The following is a 25497-nucleotide window of genomic DNA, read 5'->3' as shown; positions in this document are numbered from 1 at the left end:
AGAAATACTAAGCACTCAAGATGAGGAAGGAGGTTAAGTGCAGCTTGAATCACGGTGAAGACATGGGGAGTGATAGACTGATTCACCTTCTGTTTATTCTGAGAGTGGTATGTTGGAAGGAACAAAGAAAGAAAGCAGAAAGACCAAAGAGTTGGCCAGACATGAGGTATGAGAAGAAGGTTCACAAGCTAGAGTAAAAACCATGCCTTGTGAACGAAAGCATCATGTGGTGTCCATTACAAAAGAATAATCTATGGGATTATATGATCAGTCATTTCTGTTTCCATGGGTAGAGGAGTCAGAAGACCTTATTTGTCCTAGCCTGAGAAGTGAGGAAAATCAAGATTCTACGGGCATAAAGGTCAACTAGTGGGACACCCAGTCGGGGGAGGAACTGCAGGATGGAGCTGTTATCCCCCTTTACCGGATGTGGTCACAATCATCTCTTGTTTAGTGCTTTGGAGCTTTGAAAATGATATTCTTAGGACATGTTACCGTGTTACTAAGCCTGAATGGTTGAATGAAGGAAGGAGATTCATTGAATTTTTTTTTTTTTTGAAAGGTTTGGTTCATTTGTCTCATTACTGTCCAAGTCAAGGATTCCTTTCTTTGGGACTTAGGGAGCTCTCAGGTTAGGAAAATTAGGGAAGTCTGTGAAAATGTTTAACAGAGTATTTGATTTTGAGATGGAAAGGGTTTTTTAACCTTGGGTGTTCTTTGGAAACCAGCACAAGATACTCCATGTTAATGGAGAGAGGGTCTAGTAAGTTCTTGAGTGTTAGAGGAATTAACAGTATAATGTCTTTGAACTAAGTCCTCAGTGTAAACAAGAGTATTAAATTAGATGAGCAAAATGTACCTTTTTACATTTTCTAAAGTGCCTATGGTAGAGGCAATGAGAGTGGGCTCTTGAACTGACTTTCTGAATTCAAATCCTAGTTCTGTCACTTGTACTGAGAGTAAGTGATTTGGTGCCAATTATTTAACTTTTATGACTCAGAGTCCTCATTTGTAGAATGGGACTAATAATTATTCCTCCTTCGTAACATTTTTGGAAGAATTAAATGAATTGTGCATATAAAGAGCTCAGACTAGTGGATGGCATGTGTTACTCACTTAAGAATATTGACTATTACGAATATTATTTTTGGCAAACTGCCTTTACTTTCTTTTTTCTGTGTCTTAAATTAAAAAAAAAAGTTTTTAAAGTGAATGTCTCCCTTTAAAAAAAAAAAAACTTTTAAACACTTTCCACTAAAACTGTGGGTTGCTGAGGGGGAAACGCAAGAGTTAACTGACTTGGCTGTTGGGAGAGCAAATCTGCCAGGGTGTTTGTGAGAGTGTCTGATACACATCTTCATTAGAAATGAAGCATACAACACTAATACACATGACACATCGCACACTTGCACACACAACTATTGAGATCTTTATAAGGATTGCATTAATTGCAAAATAATTGACATCTTGATAAAATTTTAAGTTTTCTAATAATGTCTTCTGTCTTTTTAGGTCATTTTGAATTTATTTCAATATTATTTTAGAGTTTCATGTATAGAAGTTTGACACATTTTTGTGAGATATACTCCTAAGTACTTGATTTGTTTCATGATATTTTAAATGGTATCTTTTTTTCAGATTTCATTTTCTACTTGTTTGTTGCTAGGATATAGAAGTGAAATTAATTTTCCCACATGGACTTTGTAACTGTAAATTTTGGTAAACTTAGTTATCTTAATTTTTATCTGAAGATTATTATTATAGATTTTCTATTGCATAAACGTATTATCTAGGAAGAATTTTTTCTTCCTTATTTTCTAGTCTATATACATTTTTCTGTTTTCTTGCTTTATTGTACCAGCTACTAGCTCCAGTAACCATGTTGAAGAGAATTGGTGTTGGTAAACATTCTTTTCTCCTATGTGATATCAGAGAAAAAGCTTTCAACATTTTACTCTAAGAATGATATTTGCTATACGTATTTGTAAATACAATTTATCAGATTAAAGAAATTCCCTTTTATTCTTAGTTTACTAAGAGTTTTTACCCTGAATGTGAGCTTTGTCAAACTTTTTTCCTGCATTCACTGGGATGGTAATTTTTCTCCTTTACTTTTGCTAATGTGGTCTGTTATCGTTTTTGATTTTTACATGTTAAGCCAATTTCCACTTACAGAATAAACCCAGCTTTGACATGTTATACACTCTCTTCACTTATTGCTATTTTATTTACTATGACTTTGCTTAGTATTTTTGCAGCTATCATCATTAATGAGATTTGAGCTGTAATCTTCTGTTCCTAAATTCCTTATGGAGAGATTATTCTAGGCTCATACAACATGTGGGGTATTCTCTCTTTATCATTCTCTGGAAGAGTTTGCATAAGTCTGGTGTCATTACTTCAGGATTCAATAGAATTTGCTGGTGAAGCATCTGGACCTGGAGTTTTATTTTAGGAAAGATTTTAATTGAATATTCCATCCTTGTAAATTATATAGGTGTGTTCATCCATTCTGTTTCTTCTCACATCTCTTTCTGTAAGTTGTCCTTTTCTGGAGTTTGTCCATGTCATTTAAATTTTCTACTTTTTATATAAAGTTGTTAATAAAATCCTCTTTTATTTAATAAAATCCTATCTTTAATGTCAGTAGGATCTGTAGCATTGTTCACTTTTTTATGCTTGATATTTTTTTAAATGGAGAGGTGGGCAAAGGGAGAGAGAAAATCTTAAGCAGCCTCCATGCCCAGCACGGAAATGGACGTGGGGCTTGATCTCACAACCCTGAGATCATGATCCGAGTCAAAATCAAGAGTTGGCTCCTTAACGGACTGAGCCACCCGGGCACCTCTATGCTTTGATGTTAATTGTGTTTTCCCTTCTTTCTTAATGGAGATTTATTTATTAGTCTTTAGAAAGAAATATCACTGGCGTTTGTTAATCTTCCCTCCTACCTGTTTTATTTTTCATTAATTACTAGTACTCTTATGTTTTATTACTTTCTTCCTTTTACTTTCCTTGGGATTAATGTAGTATTTTCTTTTCTAACTCTTTAAGATAGATCACTGGATTACTTACTTTAAATCATTCTATTTTCCAAACATTTAAAGAACATTAAAACTCTACAATTGCTTATAAGCATAACTTTAGCTCCAGGCCAAACATTTTGGTGTTGATATTTTCATTATCATTCAAGCTTAGTAGAAACTTTTTTTCTTTCTATTTTCTATTTTTATTTCTTCCTTGGGGCAAAGAAATACACTGCTTAATTTCCAAGTATATGGAGATTTTCTGTTTATCTTTTTGTTCCTGATTTCTAACTTAATTGCTTTATGGTCGAAAATATTGATCAAGAAAATGACCTACTTCTGTAAACTCTCCATGTGAGCTTGAGAAGTTATTGAGTGTATTGTTATATATATAAAATATGCATGTCGTTTATATATATATATATATATATATATATATATATATACTGATTAATTTTGTTGATTGTGTTCAATCTTTTGTATTTATACTGATTTTTATTTTTTGTTGGCTTCTTATATCAATTACTCAGAGATGTGTATTAAAACTTTCCACTGTGGATTTATCTATACCTCCTTGTAGCTTGGTCAGTTTTTGCTTTCTGTATTCCAAAGCTATGTTATTTAGGTCATACATTTTATTTTAAAGATTTTATTTATTAATTTAAGGAGAGCGAGTGAGCGGTGGGGAGGGGCAGAGAGAATCTCAAGCAGACTCCATGCTGAGCACAGAGCCCAACATGGGACTGGATCTTACAACACTAAGATCATGACCTGAGCCAAAATCAAGAGTCAGATGCTTAACCGACTGTGCCACCCAGGGTGCCCCTGGTTGTACATATTAAAATTGTTATACTTTCCTAGTAAATTGGATTGTTTATAGGAAGTGACCTATTTATCTCTAAGCAATAAATGAAATTATGCCTTAGTATCTTAACTAGTAATAATATGGCTGTACCATCTCCTGCTGATTGGTTTCTTTATAATATATATTTTCCTACTGTTTTCTTTCAACCTATCCATTTATGTTTGAGATCTCTTTCTTATTTCTGACAATCACTATCTTTTCATTGTACCATGTAGTCCATTCAAATTGAAGGTGGTCACTAATATATTTAGATTTAAATTTATGGTTTTTATTGTTTTCTTTGTCCTTGTTCTAAGTGTTTTTTTTCCTTAATCTGTGTTTTTCATATATTTGCTCAGAATGTAAGGACTCTCTTGCTGTTCTTTTAGTTGTTACCCTAGAGTTTAGACCATGACTTACCACAGCCTAATATAAATTATTTTTTCACTGTCTAGCTTTGAGCCTATGTGTTGAGGGGCAGAGTTGTTTGCGTGCGTGTCCTTTTTATGACCTCATTATTTTTTAAAGATAGATACAGCTTCAACTTTAGGCTAAGAAAAAGAGAGAATAAAGGTCATCTAGGTCTGTGTATATAGTAGATGCTTAATTCTGAATTGAACAAAACAAAAATCTGCATGATACAACAGAGTAGAAATCTATTTAGATTTTTCCCTTTATTTTTTAAATTTTTAAAAAAGATTTTATTTATTTATTTGGGAGAGAGAGAGCATGCACAAGCCAGGGGGAGAGGCAGAGGGAGAAGCAGACTCCCCGCTGAGCAGGAAGCCTAATGGGGGACTCGATCCCAGGCCCCTGAGATCATGACCTGAGCCAAAGGTGGCAGACACTTAACCGACTGAGCCACCCAGGTGCCCCGATTTTTCCCGTTATTTAGATATCGTGCTATTAATGGCACCAAAGCGATTTTCTTTTTAACAACTAGTAACCATTCCTGTGGCATTCATGCACTGCCCCTGTATCCTTGTGCGAGACCTGTAGGTTAAACTTCCTGCCATGGCATAATTTGGGGCATTAGGGAGTCCATATAACATTTCTCCAAATGTGAAATCGGCCTCCAAAAAGTTCAACTAGAAGTTTTACTATGGAAGAAAGTAGTTGGAAATGGACCTATATATATATGTATAAATTTAGAATAGCGTAGAAAAAAGCATGAGGACGGAGTGGGAAAAATATCAATTATTCAGTCTGTTGGTGTCAAGTTGCTGGACTGGCAAAGTCTTTGGTAAGTGCTACCAAATCTAGAAATCAACCAGGGAAAACACTTATAAATTTGGTCATGTAAAATATGTAATTTTCTCTTTAAAAATTTATAAACCAGATAAAAAAGACAAGAACGCAGCACATTGGGAAAACACTGTAACAAATATGACAAAGGACTGATTTCTTTAGTACCCAGAGATATTTTAAATCACTGAGGAAAAAGTCAAGCAAAAACAGCCCAAGGCACAACAGACAAATCGTAACTGCTTTCCATTTTCTGAGTTTTTACAATGTGCTGGAAACAGAATGTGCCAACTACCTTCAATGCAAGTTCCTGTTTAATTCTGGCAGAACTCTATGATAGAGGTATTATTATTATCATTATTATTCACATTTTGCAGAGCAGAAATATTGGTGCAGATTGATTAAATCACTTTCCTTTAGCTTATTAGAGATGAAGCCTGAACTCAGCCTGATGTCAATATGCTTAAAATTCCGTTTTCTTAAGCACTTTCCCAAAGAGTGGCACCTCACGAAGAAATAAACTAGAAATCACTTGAGAAACAAATTAAAACGATGCACATGCATATTTTATTTTTTTAATTTTTAAAAAAAATTTTTAATGATTTTATTTATTTATTTGACAGAGAGAGAGACAGACAGCGAGAGAGGGAACACAAGCAGGGGGAGAGGGAGAGGAAGAAGCAGGCTCATAGCGGAGGAGCCTGATGTGGGGCTCAATCCCATAACGCCGGGATCACGCCCTGAGCCGAAGGCAGACGCTTAACGACTGAGCCACCCAGGCGCCCCTGCACATGCATATTTTAAAAGGTGTTTAAATTTGCCTATAATTTTGAAAAGTGAGAAATTAAAAACACACGTACCTCTCTATGGGCAAAGATTAAAAACATTGATAACAGTCTGTTACAAGAAGGTGAGGTGACGGGGTTTTTCTTAGACTCTTCATGGAATTGTAGTTATTTACAAAACAAAACAAAATCTCTCTCCGCTTCAATTTGCTCATGTGTAAAATGGGGATAATCTTTCCTCGGAAGAGTTATGGTGACCATCACAATAATAATATGAAAAATATTAGCACAATGGCACATATTAAGTGCCCAGCAGCTGTTATAGGTTAGTCCCTCACCTCCCCCATGATCCCCCTGGTGTGAATACGCATTAAAAAAAAAACAAAAACAAAAACAAAGACTAAGAGACAAATCTTTTACCTCTCTGTGTTCCTAGCCACAAGGCCAAGGGTCAATAGACAGCCAAATAAATGAAGCTAAAGACCAGGCAGAAGAAGGACCCTAGGCTCTCATGGGCTCTCTACATGACATGGGATTTACAGATCATTTTCTAGGACCATGCAAGGATTCCACTGTTTGTTCAATTCTACATCCCATGTTCTAGATCTCCATTTGCACGCAAGTCAAAGGAGGCAATGGACATGCTGAAAGGAGCCAGGGGACCCGTGAAAATAATGTGTATGGTCACGTAACCTGCATTATCTATGGGCTGGTGGCATAATGGTTTATAGTCAAATGCTTCCAGCCCATTTCAGGGCACTGGGAACCTTCTAGAGTCAATGAGTCTGAAAATTCTAAAAATAAGTTATTAGAAAATACAAAAGTTGGGGCGCCTGGGTGTCTCAGCGAGTTAAGTGTCGGACTCTTGATTTCGGCTCAGATCGTGATCGCAGGGTCCTGAGAGGGAGCCCCATGTGGGGCTCTGCGCTGAGCATGGAGCCTGCTTGAGATTCTCTCTGTCCCTCTTCCTCTGCTCCTCCACCACCCCCCCAACCCACATGCTCTCTTTCTATCAAAAAGAAAAAAAAAAAAAGTAAACAAAAACAACACCAGAGCACCTTAATAATATCCTCCCTTTTCTAAAAACTTACTGGCAACCATATCTTCACAGAGAGAATTGTTGACTTTGAAGTGGCCTCACTAACCTTTCGTTTTGAAGATCTCCCTGCACGGAACCATCATGACCACGCTGTAGTCTTTCCTCAGTTGTGGGAGCCGGAGCCCTCCCTTAAAGACTGTTGGTTCCAGGAGGGCAAAGTCACCACAACTCTGACAAGTTGGTCTTGGGACCCGCCCCTCGGGACCTCAGGGATGTTTTTGCTGTCCCCAGCGTGGCAGACCTTTCTCTCTAGGTTTGTAGAGAGACTTCTCCAGTAGACCTTTCTCCTGTGTGTAACTAAGAAACAAACACGGCAAGAGGAATGTGTAGCTGCTGAGCGCATCAGAGAAATGACATTGGTGTGCTCTGTCCGCAGCACGTTTAACTGGACGGTCCCGTTCCTCTCGTTCCTGGCGTGTCTGATCCTGGCAGTGGCCACCATCACTCTGTATTTTATTCCACTCCGATACATCATTCTAATCTGGGGTAAGTCTGGCATGGTCCTTTTGCTAGCGGCCAATTTCAGGTAAGAACCAATGACTCATTTGTAAAGTGCGACTATAAACTTTAAATGCGCTCTTGTTGGCAATTAAACATGAGATTAAGGAAGGCATTTGGGGAACAAAAACTTCCAGGACCTCCCTGAAAAGGCCAGTTGCCCGAACGATCAGCATAGATATTTATAGGCCTCTTGCTTAATTGCAAATAAAAATGTGATTGTGCATGAGATTTCCCTTTGGGCTTTCATAGTCATAAATACTCTTGAATAATATATTGCCGTGGCCGGTAACTTTCAGGCAACACTGTTATTCAAACAGTGAGCAAACACCTGCATCTCGCCCTATATATTCTGTGAAAGTAGATCTGGCCACTGCCATTGTGCCTCTGACACTTCATCTCTCCTGGAGGAAAAATAACCTGACCCCATACTTAAATCCAGAAGTGGTAGGGAGGAAGGGAGGTGGTTACCTCCTAACCAGTGCCTGAAAGAAGAGGAAGCTGTAATTTAGCAGGGTAAAAGGTGTGCCTGTATAAAGTTGAGCTGCTTTAAAAAAGTAGGAACAAAAATCACAAACCGAAATAAACGTCATGACTTGATTTACTACTCAAGCTAGCAGTTGGACGAAAGACAAGCAGCTTTGTGAATATTTGTGTCTGTTGCTGGGCGGGCTCTGGGTTGAGAGAAGGAGCGTGCGTTGCAGTGCATTAATTGCTGGAGAAGCGATCAACCCTTTTTCCTAAGAGTCTGCCAGTCATGGTTTTCCATTCCTGGGCTCCTGTGACTACTGCTGAGTTCTCAACCATAGCCACCCGCCTTCTAGGGATCCTCAGATGTTAAGGTGTTCAGAGAAGTTACACCTACACGTGACCGCTAAGGTGCAGTCATCTTTAAGCAAAAACTGAGAGCTTGCAAATGTCAGATAACACGCTACAACCTTTCTAAAACCATTACATGTAGACCTTTTCAAAGAGAACCTACAGGAGTAGAATCCTGCTGACGAGGAAAGCCAAGTGTAGACATTCTGAATTGGGAAAAGTCATCAAAAAAAAAAAACAAAAACAAAAACCAGAATAACTCCTAAAACTTCAGAAGTGGAATGACTTTGAGAGAGCATAAGCCACTGGTTCTCTGTTTCATCCAGGAAGTGAAAGTCCCGTAATAAAGAAGTTTCTCTTTAATAGCAAGCCTGAGAAAAGAAAAAGATAATTTCCCTGTTTAGGGGTCTGTTTTAAGCCTTGATGACCCTCAGTCTTGGGGAAAGTCTTCATACTTAGTTTTTGTTTATTTCTCTGTTTTGAAACAATGTCTGCGTGTTGGTCCATAGACCTTTAGAAAGAGAACGTGAAGCTCTTCAGGGTCCATTGATCAAAAAGAAACATTTTATAAAAGTATCTCCCTGAATCCCTGATGTACGAAATGTTATCTATATAGACGGAATAAGCTCACTCTTTCTTAATTGTTTTCATTAAGAATTAGCTTACAAATCCATTTACTGATCACATTTAAAAAATAGATCTTAAAACTGTTGTCTGACCCTAATCAGAAAATGATTCAAAATTACTATAACCATTTGGCCAATATTTTGTTCATTTTTAAGCTGGTGTAAGTTAAATGCATAGCCAGCTTGTCCAACACTCTTTCTCATGATCTCCTCATCATTCTGGTACATACTTGACTTGCTTTTCTGCATCTTTCCCTCAACAAAAAAGACTATGCTGTATTTCCTCCTTTGATCATCGGTTTTGGAATTCCGATCCCTCTTTCTGTTTATGCCAAATTGCTTTGACTTCTGCTCTTATCCTCCAAGATCTTGGCAACTTTCCAACACCAACTTTTTGCATCTCATTAATGAGATATTGTTCTATGTATCGTTCAGCTTATGGATGAAATTATTAAATAGCATGGAGTTTATTATGTTCTCCTGGGCTGACAGTAACCCTTTGAGCTTTGTCTTCTATGTCTGGGTCTTTAGTTTTATGTTGTGGACAGAGACTTAGAGTTTATTGATGAGCTCACCATATACATTGTAGTCAAAAGCCTTGACAATCAACACGTGATCTATTACCCTGTTGATTACAACCCACCATGCCATCCTGGAATATACTCAGCTAGAATCTATTAGGACTTCTTTTCCAAGACTCATTAGTGATTAGCTACATGGACCCAGGACATTCCTTTGCACATCTCCTATGATTGTATCCTTGGCAGAGACTTTCTCATGCAGAAGATGACTTCGTATGTCTTCCATTTCTAGTGTTCCTTTTAACTTTATTAAGGATCAGAAGATCACTGCTCATTCTGAGTTACTTACTCATTTTCATTGAGCCCTAAAAGTGGTGAGTTAAGATCCTAAGATTTTTTTTTCCTTTGGTCCACTATTTTTAACCCTTTGAAACAAAATTACTTCACTGTATGTTCTGTATTTCCAAATTCTATACACTGAAATAATATTTTTGTAGATCTACTTATTAAGTACCAGGATTATTTAACATAAGCCTCTGAAAAGCAGCCAGATTTCATGATGGCTGGAAGGAGTATTCCTTGACTCACCAACTTTGTTGTAAGGTTTTGAAGGGTGAGGCATTTTTCTTTCTTCATCTTTAACCTGTAATTCCTAGAAAAGCTGCATACAGGCAGTGGATCTTTAACAAGTACTTGACAAATACTTAATGTGTCTGCAAGTTTCACACCTGCGATCTACAGGGATGGCATTTCTTTTGAGCCCACCACCCACCTCTCTTGTGTGGGAGTGTAGATTTTGAAAATGATGTGAAAAGTGGCTTAAGAGGGCTATTTGACATTTTCTGAAGGAAACCATATCTACTGAATTCTGATCACCTATTTGATGTATTTCTAGAAGGCAAGGCACTTCTTAGGGTTAGAGCCCATGTGGATTTTCTGCCCCTTTTGAGAGGTTTCCCATATTCCTTTCATTCTGTTCTTCACCATAGATGTTTCAGTTCCAGTCTGAGGTACTTCTGTTGTTCCAAGGTAGATAGGAACTCCCTAAGCTAGATTGTGAACTTCTTGAAAAGAAGACCCATGACTTATTTAACTCTGTTTCTCCATTTGATAACACGGTGTCTTTTATGTGGCAAACACTTACTGTTTGATAACATGAGCAAGCAAGGACCCTCCGCCCCATCTCAACACTCCCACCAATGTACTGAGGTCAGCACTACATGCTAGGCACTCATACAAGTATCTGAAAAATAGCGTTATAATTCTGTTTCAAGAGTTTATTCGCCTGTGGCCATATGTGCAAAGCAGTTATGCAATTTTTCCAACTTTCTCCAAGAGTTTTTTGTTTTTTTTTTTAAAATACTGGATTGCTCATTCCACTCCACTGATCTTCAGTCTGTGATCTGGGACCATTAAATGACAGTGTCTTTGCCAAATGTTATCCCTTGGTATTTGGATCCTGCTTCTTTGGCTGTGCTAAAAAATTAAGATTCACAGCAGATAGGCCATCTGCCTATCTGTATTTAGATTAAAAATATCTAAAGGTGTGTCTGTCATGCTGATAAAGGTACAACTTCCAAATTTGCTCCCATGCCTAATAGTATAAGGATTCTTCTCTCAACACCCCCCTTTGTTTTTTGGTTGTTGACATCTAGAGTGACGACGGTAGCCCCCCTCATTGGTATGGAACTCCAGATTACAGAATCCCCGTGCTTACGTTGTCCAATGTGATTCTCCCATCAACCTAAGAAACTATATAGGGCAGGTCTTTACTATTCAGATTGTAATGTAAGAAATCTGAGGCACAGGAAGGTCAAGGGGTTTGCCCGAAACCACACAGCTGATGTCTGGTGATGCCAGAGCTGGGGCCCAGCTATTCCTGGTCCCTAACTCTTGTCCCTTGCCCCGTTGTCCCTTACTGAGGACCCAGGAGCACATGAGCCCCTGTGGACACTTGGGCTTACACAGTAGATAATATTGTAGAATTACTGACATTTGACAACATAAAAAAAAAAAATAAGGTGTGCTTTTGAAGCATGCAATCCGAGCGCCTTATAATTTTGATTCTAACTAAGTTTTTCAAACACAATCTCCGTGCATCGTGGGCCACTTCAGCCCTTATTGGTGCATTTGAGCTACTGTGCAGGTTTATAATTTTATAATCTTCTCAGTGACTAAGAATGCAGTGTTTTGACCGGCTGGGAGATTATCCCTGCCTTGCCGTTCATTGTAAAGACTCCAGATGCGCACACTATATATAATTAACAATAGAAGATATATCTTTTCTCAATAAGTCTTTGTCTCCCTTCATCATTTTGCCTTGTCTGTTTTCTTTTGCCAAAAAGCCCATGCTACAATTAAGTGTCTTTAGAATAACACAGTGAGAGTATTTTAGTTTAAAGGAGCGCTGGGAGAAATTTTAGCTAGAAACATGAAGCTTGCTGTGGGGGGTAGAGGGAAGAAAGGCATAGTGCAGCTTTGACTTGAGAGAAAAAGGATCATTTGCAAGAAGCCTTCCCCAGCCCCACCACCAGGCCACCATTTTACTCATGAACAATGGCCGGCTCCCATTTGCAAAGCAGATGTCAGTCTGACCCTCTAAGGAAATGACTGGAGGTTGGCATTGTGTCAGGTATAATGTCACTCAGGAAGTTCCGTCCTTAGATGAAAGGAAAATAATATTTAATGAAGAAAAACATCAAAGTTTTTATGGGCCGAGGACCGTCAAAGAGTGAACTGTTACCTTGGCTCTGAGGGAAGAGTCAGTCAGGGTTCATCTAAGGTGAGAATTCACTCAGCATCACTGGGATCGACCAGGGCTTCAGCTACGATCCTCGCTAATCAAGCACTCTGTGGCAAAACTTCCAAAGCCCACCACCTTCGTCTTTCTGCTTGGAAAACTCAGCGTGAGAAAGAGTTGACCTTTGGTGGAAAGACAACAGCTCCTGAGCTCTTATGAGCAGCTTGGAGGAACAGAGGAGGAGACACAAGGGCGGCTGAGAGCTACATCCCTCTGGAGCAGAAGCCACGGGTGGAGCTCGCCTGAGGCATGCCCGCACACCCAAGGTGTAGCCATCAAGGACCCCTTAAGGGTTGAACCCCCTCTAATTACCACTGTCCCCGTCCTAAATTAGCAGGGACTCCATTGACTAGACAAACCCGCACACCACGTCGCAGTCCATAAATTAAGTTAGCAGCCATAGTAAGATAATTTCCAATAATAACTTTTCACAGTTTCCTGCAGCATCAAAGTACAATCGACATGTCAAGTTCTGTTCTGCAGTGAGAGAAGAGAAACCTGTGAAAATGAGCTGGAGTGGGGGGGAGCGATTTCTGCAGTTTCTTCTTAACAACAAAAAAGCGACTCCCGCACTTCATCTCCCACTGCTGCATTTGGTCCAGAGCCCCCAAGCAGAGACTTGTTGGGGCTAATGAAGGCCTTTTCCCATCTGGGACGTTTGTTTTCCGAGCAGAAGAGGCTGTTAATCAGCGTAGTCCAAAAAAGCCAATGAGCTCCGCAGTTTTAGTGTGTGTTTCTGCCGCCCTGCTGCTGGGATTGTAATGGGATTTTCACAGTCGAAGAAGGCAGAGCTCCTGTCTGACAGAACCACCCCCACCCCTCCTTCCTTCCAGAAAAGGCATTTGTGAATGATTCCACATGACAGCAACGTGTGTGTGTGTGTGTGTGTGTGTGTGTGTGTGTGACTTGAAGTCTAGTAATTGTTTTACACTAATTTTTACTTGTGACTCTCCCCCAGTCAGGAGAGTTTTTAAAGATAGATGGATGGATGGATAGATAGATAGATAGATAGATAGATAGATAGATAGATATACACACAGAGACAGATAAAGAGATCTCCCTGTGTTTCTATTTTTCAGGCATAAATAAATTTACGAAGAAGCTTCGAAATCCCTATGCCATCGACAATAATGAGCTCCTAGACTTCCTCTCCAGGGTACCATCTGATGTTCAAAAGGTACGTAATGAACGAGCACCACCAACGGGGACCCCAGCACTGAAGTCTGGCCAGCCCCAGAGCCAGAAGAGCACAGGGCAGTGTTTGTATAATTGAGATAACGAATCACAAAATCCTTCAAGCAGCCTGGCTTGCAGGGAGGTGACAGGAAAACCTTTGTCCAGAGCATGAGATGATTATGGAAAATTACCCCGAAAAAAGGGCTACTTAAGAATGATCTGGAACTCATACTGCGTGGTTATAGTGTGATGGTGTTTGTCCATTTTTTGATCGCTTGCCTCCCCAAAGAGGATAAGATGGGCTCAGGGAGTGGGAGATTGGGAGATCCCAAGCTAGGGGAGGATTGCTTATTTTCCTCCTCTTCCGGATGGCAGGCATTTTAGTGGAGGTAGGGGACAAGAGGATTATTCTTTTTTATTCTTGCTTGCCCTGATTATGTCCGAGGCTTCCCTTCTATCCCTTCCCCTCTGAAGACTTAGGGATGCCGAGGGCAAAGCTCCCACCCACTCTCACACACATAGAGGCAGAGACGGCGTGAAATAATTGGAGATCGATCGGAAGTATTATTCACAGGTAATGGTCACTCAGTCCAGCAGCATCTGGTCTCTGTGAATGCATAGAGATTAAACCAGGCAATAATACCAGAAAGTCCTGGAAGGTAGCCGAGCCAGGCCCCTGCAGATCAGGCTGCTGTAATTCCAGAGGAAGGAGGGCAGGCAATGATTTCTCTAAAGGAGAATGGAGACCATAGAAGAAGTAGATGGGGAGACCATGGTGTGAAATATCAACACGATGACCAAAGACACAGCCCTTTATCATCTGAGAGAATCTGAATCATGTATCGATTTTCATCCTTGGGCCACTGTCACAGACATGGTTCCCAGCAGCTCTTGTGGAGACAGCAGTGACTCGGGGCTGAGAAGACCTGTAGTTTCTTTCCCCTTCACTCTGCGTTCTAGAAATTAAAATGGACTCCATAGTGCCGTTTTTCTTTAACCTCCATTTTATTATATAATTAGCTATTACATGCGTTCTATGAATATGAGGTTGCTCGTTAACATTTGTATTACATGATTATAAAATAGTAACCTGGCCCCTGTTTGTTTTGCATTGAAGATTGGCAGGTATGTCATTCCCTGCTCCCCTAGGGGACCTTCACCAAACACTCTAAGGAAAGGGTGCTTTTTGCATGTATCTGCTTTTGACGAAGTGTAGCTCAACATATGTGATGGGGCATGGTGTCCTTGGGGAGTTTGGCACAAATTCTAAAACCCAGTGAGCACATGTGGTCTGTAATACAATACTTTAAATGAAGCCATTCCGCCGTCAGCCAATCAAAACCCACACACCAAAGCAATGAGACTGAGTTGCAATGTGAGTTCGTCCCTGTGTCCTCAAAGAAAGGAAATCACCATCCAGCACACCCCACCACGAGGACTGTCTCTGCATAGGCCAGGCACCAGCCCTCCGAGCGGCCATCCAGTTGGAGTTGACATGAATACAGAGGGACACTACAAAAGAACATTCGAGGAAGATATACAGTGATGCTAGTAAGACCCTCCGTGTATCACCAAGAGCACTTTCGAATAACACAATAGACAGTCTGCCCCTGGGGACTCCCCCAGTGCTCATAGCCGTCACAGATGTTTTAGCCATTACATTGTAAATGCAATTCATTTTTAAGAGAAATCTATTTAACTCTGTGGCCAGTATCAATTTCAACATTTTTTTTTCCTTTCCCTGGCAACATAAATGTCTATAATTTGCAGAGAATTTTTTCCCCAAGACTTTCGATGATTTTAAATGAATATTTCTTAGTAAGTTTTGCTGTATCATATACTAAGATAAACATTCCCAAGAGGCAGTTATTAAGCGTACTTGTGGTTGAAAACGGGCACACACAGAACTCAAATTATCTGGCAGGGCCGAGAGCAGGTAGAAACCCATGCATCTCATTAGAAAAATCTGCTTTTAATATTTTGGTCTCAAGAAATGATGCATGACTTCTCAAATCCTTCCTGCAATTAATCCCTCCATGTTCCTGTGTTTAGAAAATGATTCATTACCTTTGAACCTTCCTTCCTCTGCCTCGGTCTGTCCTTGGGGAGCCATTAACGCACACTGTGGTGAGCTAGGGTTACCTAACCACCAGCGGCCGGTCTGTTTGTTTTCACAGGTGCAGTATGCAGAGCTGAAAGTCTGCAGCAGCCAGAGCCCCCTTCGGAAGAAGCGCAGCGCTCTCTAGGACACACGCCAGCCTTGGACACCAGCCCCCGATTCCCTGTTGGGTTGATTAGACCAACGCTATCTCTGTTTCCGTGGTGGTACCCATGGTGTCATTCTGAAATGCGTGCTGTGCGGAGCCCTCCCTGTACTCTCCCCGCTTCTCCGTGCGCGCCGATGCACACACGTGTGTGCACATCCACACGCATGGGTGTGCTGGTGGCTTAGCGGCTCAGCCTGTCAGAAGGAAACAATCCAGCGACTGTGGAAGACTGTGAGGTCCCTTCTCAAACAGGAGGGAAAGCAAGGCGGCCAGGGGTCTGAACGGCCGGGAGACCACCTGGATGCAAGAGTGACTCTGACCTTGTTTTCCTACCTCCAACAGAGTCTCCCTAAGATTCCGTTGTTTCCACTTCCGTTCGCACACTCCTTTCAGATTATCGTGCATGTGAGTCCGTTTCTTTCTCTGAGTTCACATGTCTTTGGTAGTAGCCATCATCTCCCCAACTAGTGTCTCTTATAAATAGGTTTTTAAGTAATTACCAGGATTCACCCAAGTCGTTGGCAGTCCTTCCGCCATGATTACTGAAGGCGTGTGTGTACAATGGCAGTCAGCTGCCCGCATCGGGGTCCATTGTGGGCCGTGGAAGGCTCGGGAAGGTCAGAAGGGACCACTCATCCAAAAAGTGAAGGTTTCATGAGGGTATTTGGTGGACTTCCAAACGCCATGTCTTCTGACTTGACTTTGCTTATTTCCAAAATAAAATGTCAATATTAGAGCTTCAGAGAGAGGGGGGATGAAGGAATGAATTCTGAGAGTATTCAGGAAGACGGATAAAGGCTGAGGAGCAAGGGATTTACTAATGACTGTGGCTGCTTTCCCTGATTGTCATAATCACTGTATTTGCCCGCCTTTTTGAGCACAAAGTAAAAATAACTCAGCTGTCCAAATCGATCTTTCCTTCCTGAGCAAGATAAGCTACACATAATGCATATATATCTCAGAACCCCGTTCCTAGAAAAGCACCACCCCAAGGTCGTCTTGAAGAATAGCTGATTCCTTCAGACCCCACCATTTCATAGTACCCCCCAAGTAAAAACCCCGATTTTATGCATATATAAAATACACGCAAATATCTTTCTGTTCAACTGATATTTAAGTTGTAAAGACTGTATTTTGTTGACACATACTTTGTGCAGTTATATATATATATATATATAAAATACATATATATATATAAAATACAAATACATATATATATGTATTGTAAAGAAAAGTTGAGGTAAAAAGACCTGATTTAATAGTGGTTTTACTATTTTTTTTTCTCTCTGGGTTGTAATTTAATAATCTTCAAACAAAATGTTTATGAAAAATGCCAAAGATTCTAAACCTTATCATCCTGTGTCTGTTTTTCTTCATATTATATCTTCCCGGGTTTCTTTCTGGCTGAGCCAGATTTCTGCATGATTTGAGTTGCTTCAAGTTAATGAAGCTGGCTGGAAAAGAGCCTTGCAGAAATTATAAAAGCTCCAGTAAATCTCTTAGTTGTACATACAATAGATATCCAAGAACCTCTTTTGTTAAACCAGTTACTCAATCTTCTGTGTAAACAATGCCTCATTGTCTCACTCCCAACTATCATGTAGTTTATCACAGTCTGTCATTTTGTAACGACCTAAGTCAGACATTTTCAAACAGACATGTGAGATCTGATCAGTCATTTGAATGAAAACTTTCAGCAGCAAAATAACCCTTTATTTATTTAAGAGTGGAACCGATACTTTATTGTTGTTCTTTTGCTATACAATTTCAAAATGAAATAATTTGTCCAACAAGAAGGCATCATTAGTTAGGCTTATTCCCTCTACAGCCCAATAGGAATTCTGAGCATTAAGTTTAGGACATAGACAGCAGCTGGGCTACAAGAGCAGGACTGAATCAACCTTTAATAAACTGTAAATGGAAAACAATTGTTAATTGATTAAGTAGACTTTGAACGTTAAAAAATGTTCGTTGTAAGGGAAATGTGAAGATTAATACAAGAAATCAAACTCATACGAAAGCTTCCAGAATGTTATTTAGATAAAATTTATGGATTGTGGATTCACAGTATGATAATTAAAGGTAATTTAGTAGGAATGTTGAAGTTTAGCCAAGCTCTTCTGGTTCTCAAACCTCACACTCCCGTTTCCAGCTCTGTCTGGATGTCTTATAGGGATTTCTACCTCAGTGGGTCAGAAACTCTGTTATCTCTCCCTCCATGTTTTCAGGACCCTTAAACCCATAGTCAGTCTCCTTCTAGCTTCCTTATTTCCTTACTGGCACTCGCATCTTCTAGGCTGGGAAGCACTGGGCATCCCGTTTTTTGTTCCTCGTGTTTTTTTTTTTTTCTCCCACCTCCCACTCCCAACCCATAAACTTGTAGATCGAGTGTTGCCGTGTTATCTTTTCCATTTCTATCTTGTCCATTTCTGATCACCACCCCCTAAGCCACGGCCTCCAAAACCTCTTATGAGACTTGGTAATGGTGTCGATTACATTACACCAGATTAATCCCCATCCCGACTATTTTTTTCACTAGGAACACTTTCTCACAAGTGTCTGTAGAAATAAATTCTACTCTCTTTTAAAATTTTCAGAAGGTTCCTGACCCAAATAGGATTTCTTTCATTTCCTTGGCTGAATTAGATTCCACCCTTCTCTCTTGCACCGCCCCCCCATCTTTCATATCTTTCTGGCATTTGCCATATTCTGTGATAGCCCGTTGTTACCAGAGGCTTTGACTCCCTCTGTCCTCTACTGGGTAGACCATCCTGTCTGGAACCTAATAGACACTCAGGAAATACATGATTAATTGATTGGGTCATAGTCAATTTTCTTCTCTGCCCTTTCATGTATACAGAGGGCCGAGATGGGCAGATTAGTGTGGTCTATCAGAGGAAGTAATTTCTGGTATTTAACACACAGCTTAGACCGTGTGATATTATTTGTAAACTTTGGCCATGTCAACTCTAACCTTTTCAGTGATGTCTTATATTGGAGAAGTCATTACCTACATACACAAGAAAATGTATTTGTGCATGGTAAAACAAACAAAAACAAAAACTTTGATTTTTCTTCTTCTAATTTATCATTTAATGAACATATATGGGACACTGATCAACCCGAACAAAACAGACTACATTCCCTTGGGAGAGCCAGACGTGAAACAGATACTTTTGAAACGTGGCATGACATCTGCAGATTCAAGTTTTAAAAAGAGTATTCTGGCTGCAGTGGGTGGACCAACAGCTATGAATGTTCAAAGAAGAGCTAATTTGAATAATCTTGATAAATTGATGGTCACCTGGACCTTCAAATAGTGTCAATGGAAAAAACTACGGGTGAAATTGTGAGATGTTAGGAGGAAAAATGAGTGGGACTTCTCCGTTGCTTGACTATGGGGTGAGAGAGTGAGTAGAATTCAAGATGGCACTCAGTGTTCTCATCTTTGGGTCCAGGAAGATGGTATGGTTTGCTAAGAGAGAATTATAGGAGCAGCCATGAGAGGAACAGCATGAGCCCAGTTTTAGGCAATGTTGAATTTGAAGTACCTGACAAGCATCTAAATGGAGATATCAGGGGCCTGGGTGGCACAGTCGTTAAGCGTCTGCCTTCATCTCAGGGCGTGATCCCAGCATTCTGGGATTGAGCCCCACATCAGGCTTCTCCGCTAGGAGCCTGCTTCTTCCTCTCCCACTCCCCCTGCTTGTGTTCCCTCTCTCGCTGGCTGTCTCTCTCTGTCAAATAAATAAAATCTTTAAAAATAAATAAATAAATGGAGATCTCAAAGAGGTAACAATATATGGATATGGAGCTGAGAAAAGAAATGCACTATACTTGAAGGAGATATACATAAGGGCCAACATTCATAGAAACGATTGAAGCTACATGCTTCAAGAAATGGACTCCACACTCAAAAAGTTCTATAAAAACAAGTCAGCTAAAGCTAAATAGATATGTTAAATAAGAGAAAAGCAGTAAGCATGTACTGTCATTGAATTCAATTGGTAAAGTGTGTTTCAAGAAAGCAGGTGTGGTCTATAGTGCTCAATACCACTGAGATCACATCAGTTGAGGACAGCATGGTGACCTTTATTTAATGGCACGGCAACTTGTGGGGATCTTGGCAATGAATTGTTTCTGTAGAGTGGTAGGAAAGGAAACCAGATTTGGGTTGAGAAATGAGTGGACCTAGGAAAATGGAGACCACATGCAAGTACCCCTTGAAAAATTCCACTAGAAGGAGAGGAGAGAGCACAGGAACTCAGAATGGAAGAAGGTGACTGGAATTATTAAGAGAAAAAAGTAGATGTGTCATGAACTCAGTGTGCACCTGTTAGTAAGAAAGAATTCTTCATGAGTACGAGATGGAGTGATCTGTATCATCATTTAAAACTGTGCTCTGTCAAAACCGACCTGTCTTTTGTATAGTAGTAATCCAACTTTTATGGGAGTTAAGTGGCTGGGAAATCAAAATAGAATATCTTCTTAAAATATTATGAGTAGTCAATTGATCATTGGATGAATGTTGAAAGGTAACATCTAAAGAATGGCTTGCCTACCCTGCTGTTCTGGTGTATTAATGTAGTGATTTACATGGGGAAATGGATAGTCAAGCACAGAAGAATAGCTAGCATTTTACAGCATTTATTAAATGCCAGGTATTTTGTAAGTGCTTTAGATGTAATAGCTCATTTAACAACAACAAAACTATGAAATTCCTCTAAATATTTATGGAAAGAATAACCAATTCCATTCAAATTCTCCCAGGAGCTAGTAAAAATTAAAAAGATAATAACACTTTTCTACATATTTTATGAAGCCAGTATAATCCTCATTCCAAAACCCAGCAAAGTGATACAAGGATGGAAAATTACTTACCAAAATCCCTTATGAATATAGATATAAAATTATGAAAGATATGTAAGCTTCTACACTGAAAACATGATGGAGAGAAAGAAGATAAATAAACGTAGGGTTTCATGGATTAGAAGTTTCAATATATTAAGATGTCAAGAGATTAAATATAAGCCCAATAAAAATTACAAGGTTTTTTTTTACAAAAATTAATCAGCTGATTCTAAAATGTACATGGAAATGCAAGAATCCAAGAATAGTCCAAGCAATCTTGCAGGTGATTAACACTGGCAGATAACAAGATGTATTATAAAGTTATTGTAACTAGACAATGTGCTACGGGCATGAGTGTAGACATTAAAGAAACAGAAAAGACTGGAAAGACACCCATGCATATTTGGTCACCTGTGACCTAATTTATGTCAAAGCTGACATATTTTCAGTGTGGGGACAACATACAGTGTAGGGAAAAAACTTTTTGAAAAATGACCCTGGGTCACTGAAATAGCCACATGAATAAAATAAATATTGACTCCTTCCTTATACTTAAAAAAATCAATTCTGTATGAATTGCAGATCCAAAAGTAGAAAGCAAAGTAAAAGATTTCAGAAAAAGACATAGGAAAATGTCTTCACATCTAAGCAATAAGCAAAGATGTCTTCAGCTGATAACAGGATGCTAATCATAATGAGAAAATACTGATAAGCTGCAGGTCATTGAACTTAATTTTTTCCTCAAAAAGTATGATTAAGAGAGTAAACGGATAAGCCACAAAGTGAAAGAAAATATGTAATCTTGATATATAATCTGACAATTCTATCCAGAATAAAGTCTTTCTACAAAGAAAAGGCAGAAAACCCAGTAGAAAAGGGGGCAAAAGACTTGAACAGGCACTTCACAGAAGAGCCTATCCCAATGGCGAGCAAACATATAGAAAGGTGCTCAGCATCCCTAGTCATCAGGCAAAGGCAAATCAAAACCACAAATGGTACACCTGTACATAGCCAAAATGGCTAAAATGAAAAAGGCAATATTAAGTGTCTGTAAGGATGTGGAAAAACAAATTCCTATATACTGTTAGTGGGTGAGAACATACATTGGTACAAAGGCTTTGGAAAACTTTGGTCAAGTTTTATGGTAAAGCTAACCGTGTGCATACCCTATGACCCTTCCCCCAGTTTCACTCTTAGGTATATAACCCGACAGAGTTGTGCATGCATTCAATACGAGACAAGCCCAAGAATAGTTAGAGCAGCACTACTGGTATAATTGCAAAAACAGCAGCAGTATATATTCTTCTGTATCTGAGATGATCAGTTACTTGGGACTCTACAATGGAAGACCATACAGAAATGAAAGGAAGAACTAAGGTTGCATGCAACAACATGGATATTTCACAAAAGAAACAAGACAGCACAAATACATGCAATGCGAGATTTCATTTACCTGAAGTTCAAACACAGAACAACACCATCTATGGTGTTAAAAGTCAGAAGTCTGGGGGTGTAGCGGCTAAAAGCCATGAAGTGGAATTTCTGGGATGATGTCAAGGTTTTTGTCATTTTGGTCTGGATTCTAGTTACATCAAATTGTTGACTTTGAAATTCACTGAGCTGTAAACTTATGACTTGTATAATTTTCTGCATGTTTACTAAGAGGAAAGAAGAAAAATTATGAAGCATGGCCATTTTATTCCTAATTTACAATAAAAGAAACTGAGGCTGATTACTGTTAGTATTTTAAACATGAAAGAAGAGCACTAATCCAAATAAACATTTTAAATTGTGTAAGAGTTGGGAGTCATTTTAAACAAGCCCAAAATGGACAGTTCCTCAATAATCTCATTGCGTTTGAATATTCAATGGTGTCTCACAAATCAGTCGTCATTTTGAAAAGATCTTCATTACTAGGAGTACAAAAAGTGACTTCCTCTAACTGATCATCTACAGAAGTGCTTTACATGAGCAAATTGGACCTTGATACCTCAGGATCTGAAGTGTTCCAGAAAGTTCTTTCTTTTGGGGCAGATGGGTGGCTCAGCCAATTACACGTCCAACTCTTGGTTTTGGCTCAGGTCATGATCTCAGGGTCCTGATCTCAGGGTTGTGAGATGGAGCCCCGTGTTGGGTTCTGTGCTCAGTGCAGAGTCTGCTTGGGATTCTCTCCTCCGTCTTTCTCTCCCTCTCTTTCTCCCCCAACGCATGCTCACGCTCTCTCTTAAATAAATAAATAAATAAATAAATAAATAAATAAATAAATAAAATATTTTGAAAAAAAGTTTTCTCTTTTTACAGGTTATACTTAATGTTCATTGAACCTGACAGTGCAAGTAGTTAAGTTTTTGGGGGGAGTCAAAAGTTATACCCGGTTTTTCCACTGTCCAAAGGGTCAGTGTGCCTAAACCCCTGAATGGTTCAAGGTTCAACTCTACACACATACACAGATATTCCTAAATTTTTTAAAATTTCACATATCTCTAGAAATTGATCTGTAGATTCCAATTAAGAACCCAAGAACCTGTATTTTCAGGCAAAACATTCAGATTTTTCTGAATGATCTCTTTGCCTCTTGCTCCATTTGACACCTTCGGTGGAAGATGTGTTTTTCTAGAAGCCCAATGTCAGTAGGCTGCTCAGTGCCAGCATTCAATTCATTCATTATTCAATCCAGCTTTTTTCTGGGAAACGTTTTATTAGGCTAGTCTTTACAGCTGAGAAATCCTGAGATTTCAATTTGCTTTCCATTCCTTTAATTCATTACAATAATACATACAAGCTTCTCTTCTCCATGTATTTTCATTATCAGATCAAAGCAACTGGTTGGAAAGGCAAAGACACGTGGAATCATTTGTTCAACTGCATGATGAATAGCTGGCATAACCGATTTCGTAACTGCATCTACCAGATAAATTGTGATGTGCATAGTGGTAAAGGCCATGGTTTTTTTGTTTTGTTTTGTTTTTTGTTTTTTGTTTTTTTGTCTTGTTCTGTTCTGTTTTGTTTTTACCTCAAAAGTTCTGCACAAGCTGGAGAAGTGATCCAGCAAAAAAAAGTTAACAGGGACAAGTAGAATGTTCCTTTTACAATGAAAGGAGACAGCAGATTTTTTTTTTTCCTAATTGAGGCATGGATCACCTGCATTGTATGTCTACTGCACGTGGGGCTGGGCCCAGGGAGAGAATGGGGTTTGCTGAACAAGTGAGAGACAGAGTCTCTCTGACTTTTTGAAAGGGTTGGACAGCAGTGGCAAGTTGTACAGAGAGCTGTGATCCTGGGCAGAGCTGAGCTCACACGGGGAGAGACACGGGCATGTGTTATCTCCAACTCTGAAAGTTTTGCCCTAGACTATGTTTTTTGTCAATCTCAGCAACTTGTGCCCCGGGGGACTTGGAAGGGCAACCCAGAACGTGACTCTGATCAGAGAAGCCTCTTATCATGTAAGAATAGCCTTTCTTCTTTTCATAATACAGTATATTCCATTTCTAAATCACCTAAAATGTTTGTGTATTTTTTCTCTCTTCCAAACCATTAATAAAGATGTTAAAACAGCACATGACCTTGATTCCTTCCACCCACTGACCAGACACCTCTCTTTAACTAGATCCAGTAGCATTTATCACTCTGACCACCTTGAAAAATATAACTGTCAACTTGCCAGTGTGCCTTTTTTACAGCAAATTAAACTTAAAATTGGAGCTTTGTGAGATCCCGCTGTATCTTCTCCTACTTATTTCTTTTTGAAGATTTTATTTATTTATTTGGCAGACAGAGAGAGAGCAGAAGCAGGCAGAGCGGCAGGCAGGGGGAAAGGGAGAAGCAGGCACCCCGCTGAGCAGAGAGCCTGATATGGGGCTCGATCCCAGGACCCTGGGATCATGACCTGAGCCAAAGGCAGCTGCTTAACCTACTGAGCCACCCAGGCGCCCCTCTTCTACTTATTTTAAATAGCAAACAGATCGCAGGATTATTTCTAGATAAGCACCCCCACTCTAATCAGGTTTCAGCTTCATAATTTATAGCAGTGTATTTGCTTGTAAGACTCTGGACCCAGTTATAACCATCCCAGTAATGACTATTTATGCACTGTCACTTACAGTCAAGGCACTCTAAAATCATAGTTTTAGTCAATTACAAAGATATTTTGCATAATTAACATGGTGTGTCTGGGCTTAAGGTTTTGATCTGTGCTCTGATTCTTGATTTTACATGAACCACTTCAAAAGTGTCCTGGTTGGGGGGAGGGGGGCTTGAGGAGTGGTGAATTCTCTCGGGTCTGAGCAGTTTTAGAACTATTGACTTTTGAATGATGAGGTTTCCTGACATTTTTTCCCCCTTGCTTCTTATAAATGGTTACTTGGTCAGACTGTCCATTTCTTCCGAGTATTCATATTGGCTGTTCCCGTGAAAGATTTCCTAATGAATAGTGTCACATTCATTTAATAATTAATGCCTCCTTTTCTCCTGACCCTTAGTTTTTAGCCTGGATTTCGATTATTCATAGTCATGTGGGAGTGTGCGTGAATTCAATTCACGTGTGCTCCTAAAACTTCCCATTAAGTGTTAAACTCTAGTAGTTTCAAACTTCTCTCCCAATGTTCTGATAATCTATAAAATTGCTACCTTATTTGATCTGTTTCACCCACTTTCTCTTTTTTATGGTCGTCCATTCTCTAATTCAGAGGCAACAAAAATTTTACATGTCCTAGAACAGGCAATTTAAGAGGGGAGAAAACTCAGAGGACTGCTTGACCCCAAATTTGGACTATACTGAAATAAACACTAGGTGTTTTGTTGTTGTTGTTGTTGTTGTTTGTTTTGTTTTGTTTTTTCCACCTGCCTTTTGTTAGTATTTGATTGTGGCTAGTTTGGAGTTGGGTGAGCTCAATGTCCTGGAGCCAGAAAGATAGGGGTTCGAATCCAAGATCTGGTACTGT

The 25497-nt window shown here is 39.5% G+C and overlaps 1 protein-coding gene across 5 annotated transcripts in view; it reads left to right on the top strand.

Annotated features, from left to right (window-relative positions):
- Positions 1–16614, top strand: part of MCTP2 (multiple C2 and transmembrane domain containing 2) — a 235533-nt gene extending 218919 nt beyond the window's left edge. For all 5 annotated transcript variants that reach the window (XM_057303625.1, XM_026510399.4, XM_057303624.1 and 2 more), the window contains 3 exons: positions 7376–7485; positions 13343–13440; positions 15617–16614. In XM_057303625.1, coding sequence (XP_057159608.1) covers positions 7376–7485; positions 13343–13440; positions 15617–15685 — 277 coding nt within the window. In that variant the 3' untranslated portion in view covers positions 15686–16614. The remainder of the gene's footprint in view (positions 1–7375; positions 7486–13342; positions 13441–15616) is intronic.
- The last annotated feature ends 8883 nt before the right edge of the window (positions 16615–25497 follow it).

The sequence above is a fragment of the Ursus arctos genome, unplaced genomic scaffold, assembly GCF_023065955.2.
Source record: "Ursus arctos isolate Adak ecotype North America unplaced genomic scaffold, UrsArc2.0 scaffold_28, whole genome shotgun sequence".
NCBI lineage: Eukaryota > Metazoa > Chordata > Mammalia > Carnivora > Ursidae > Ursus > Ursus arctos.
Note: the sequence above shows the minus strand (reverse complement) of the source record. Positions and strands in the feature narration are given on the sequence as shown.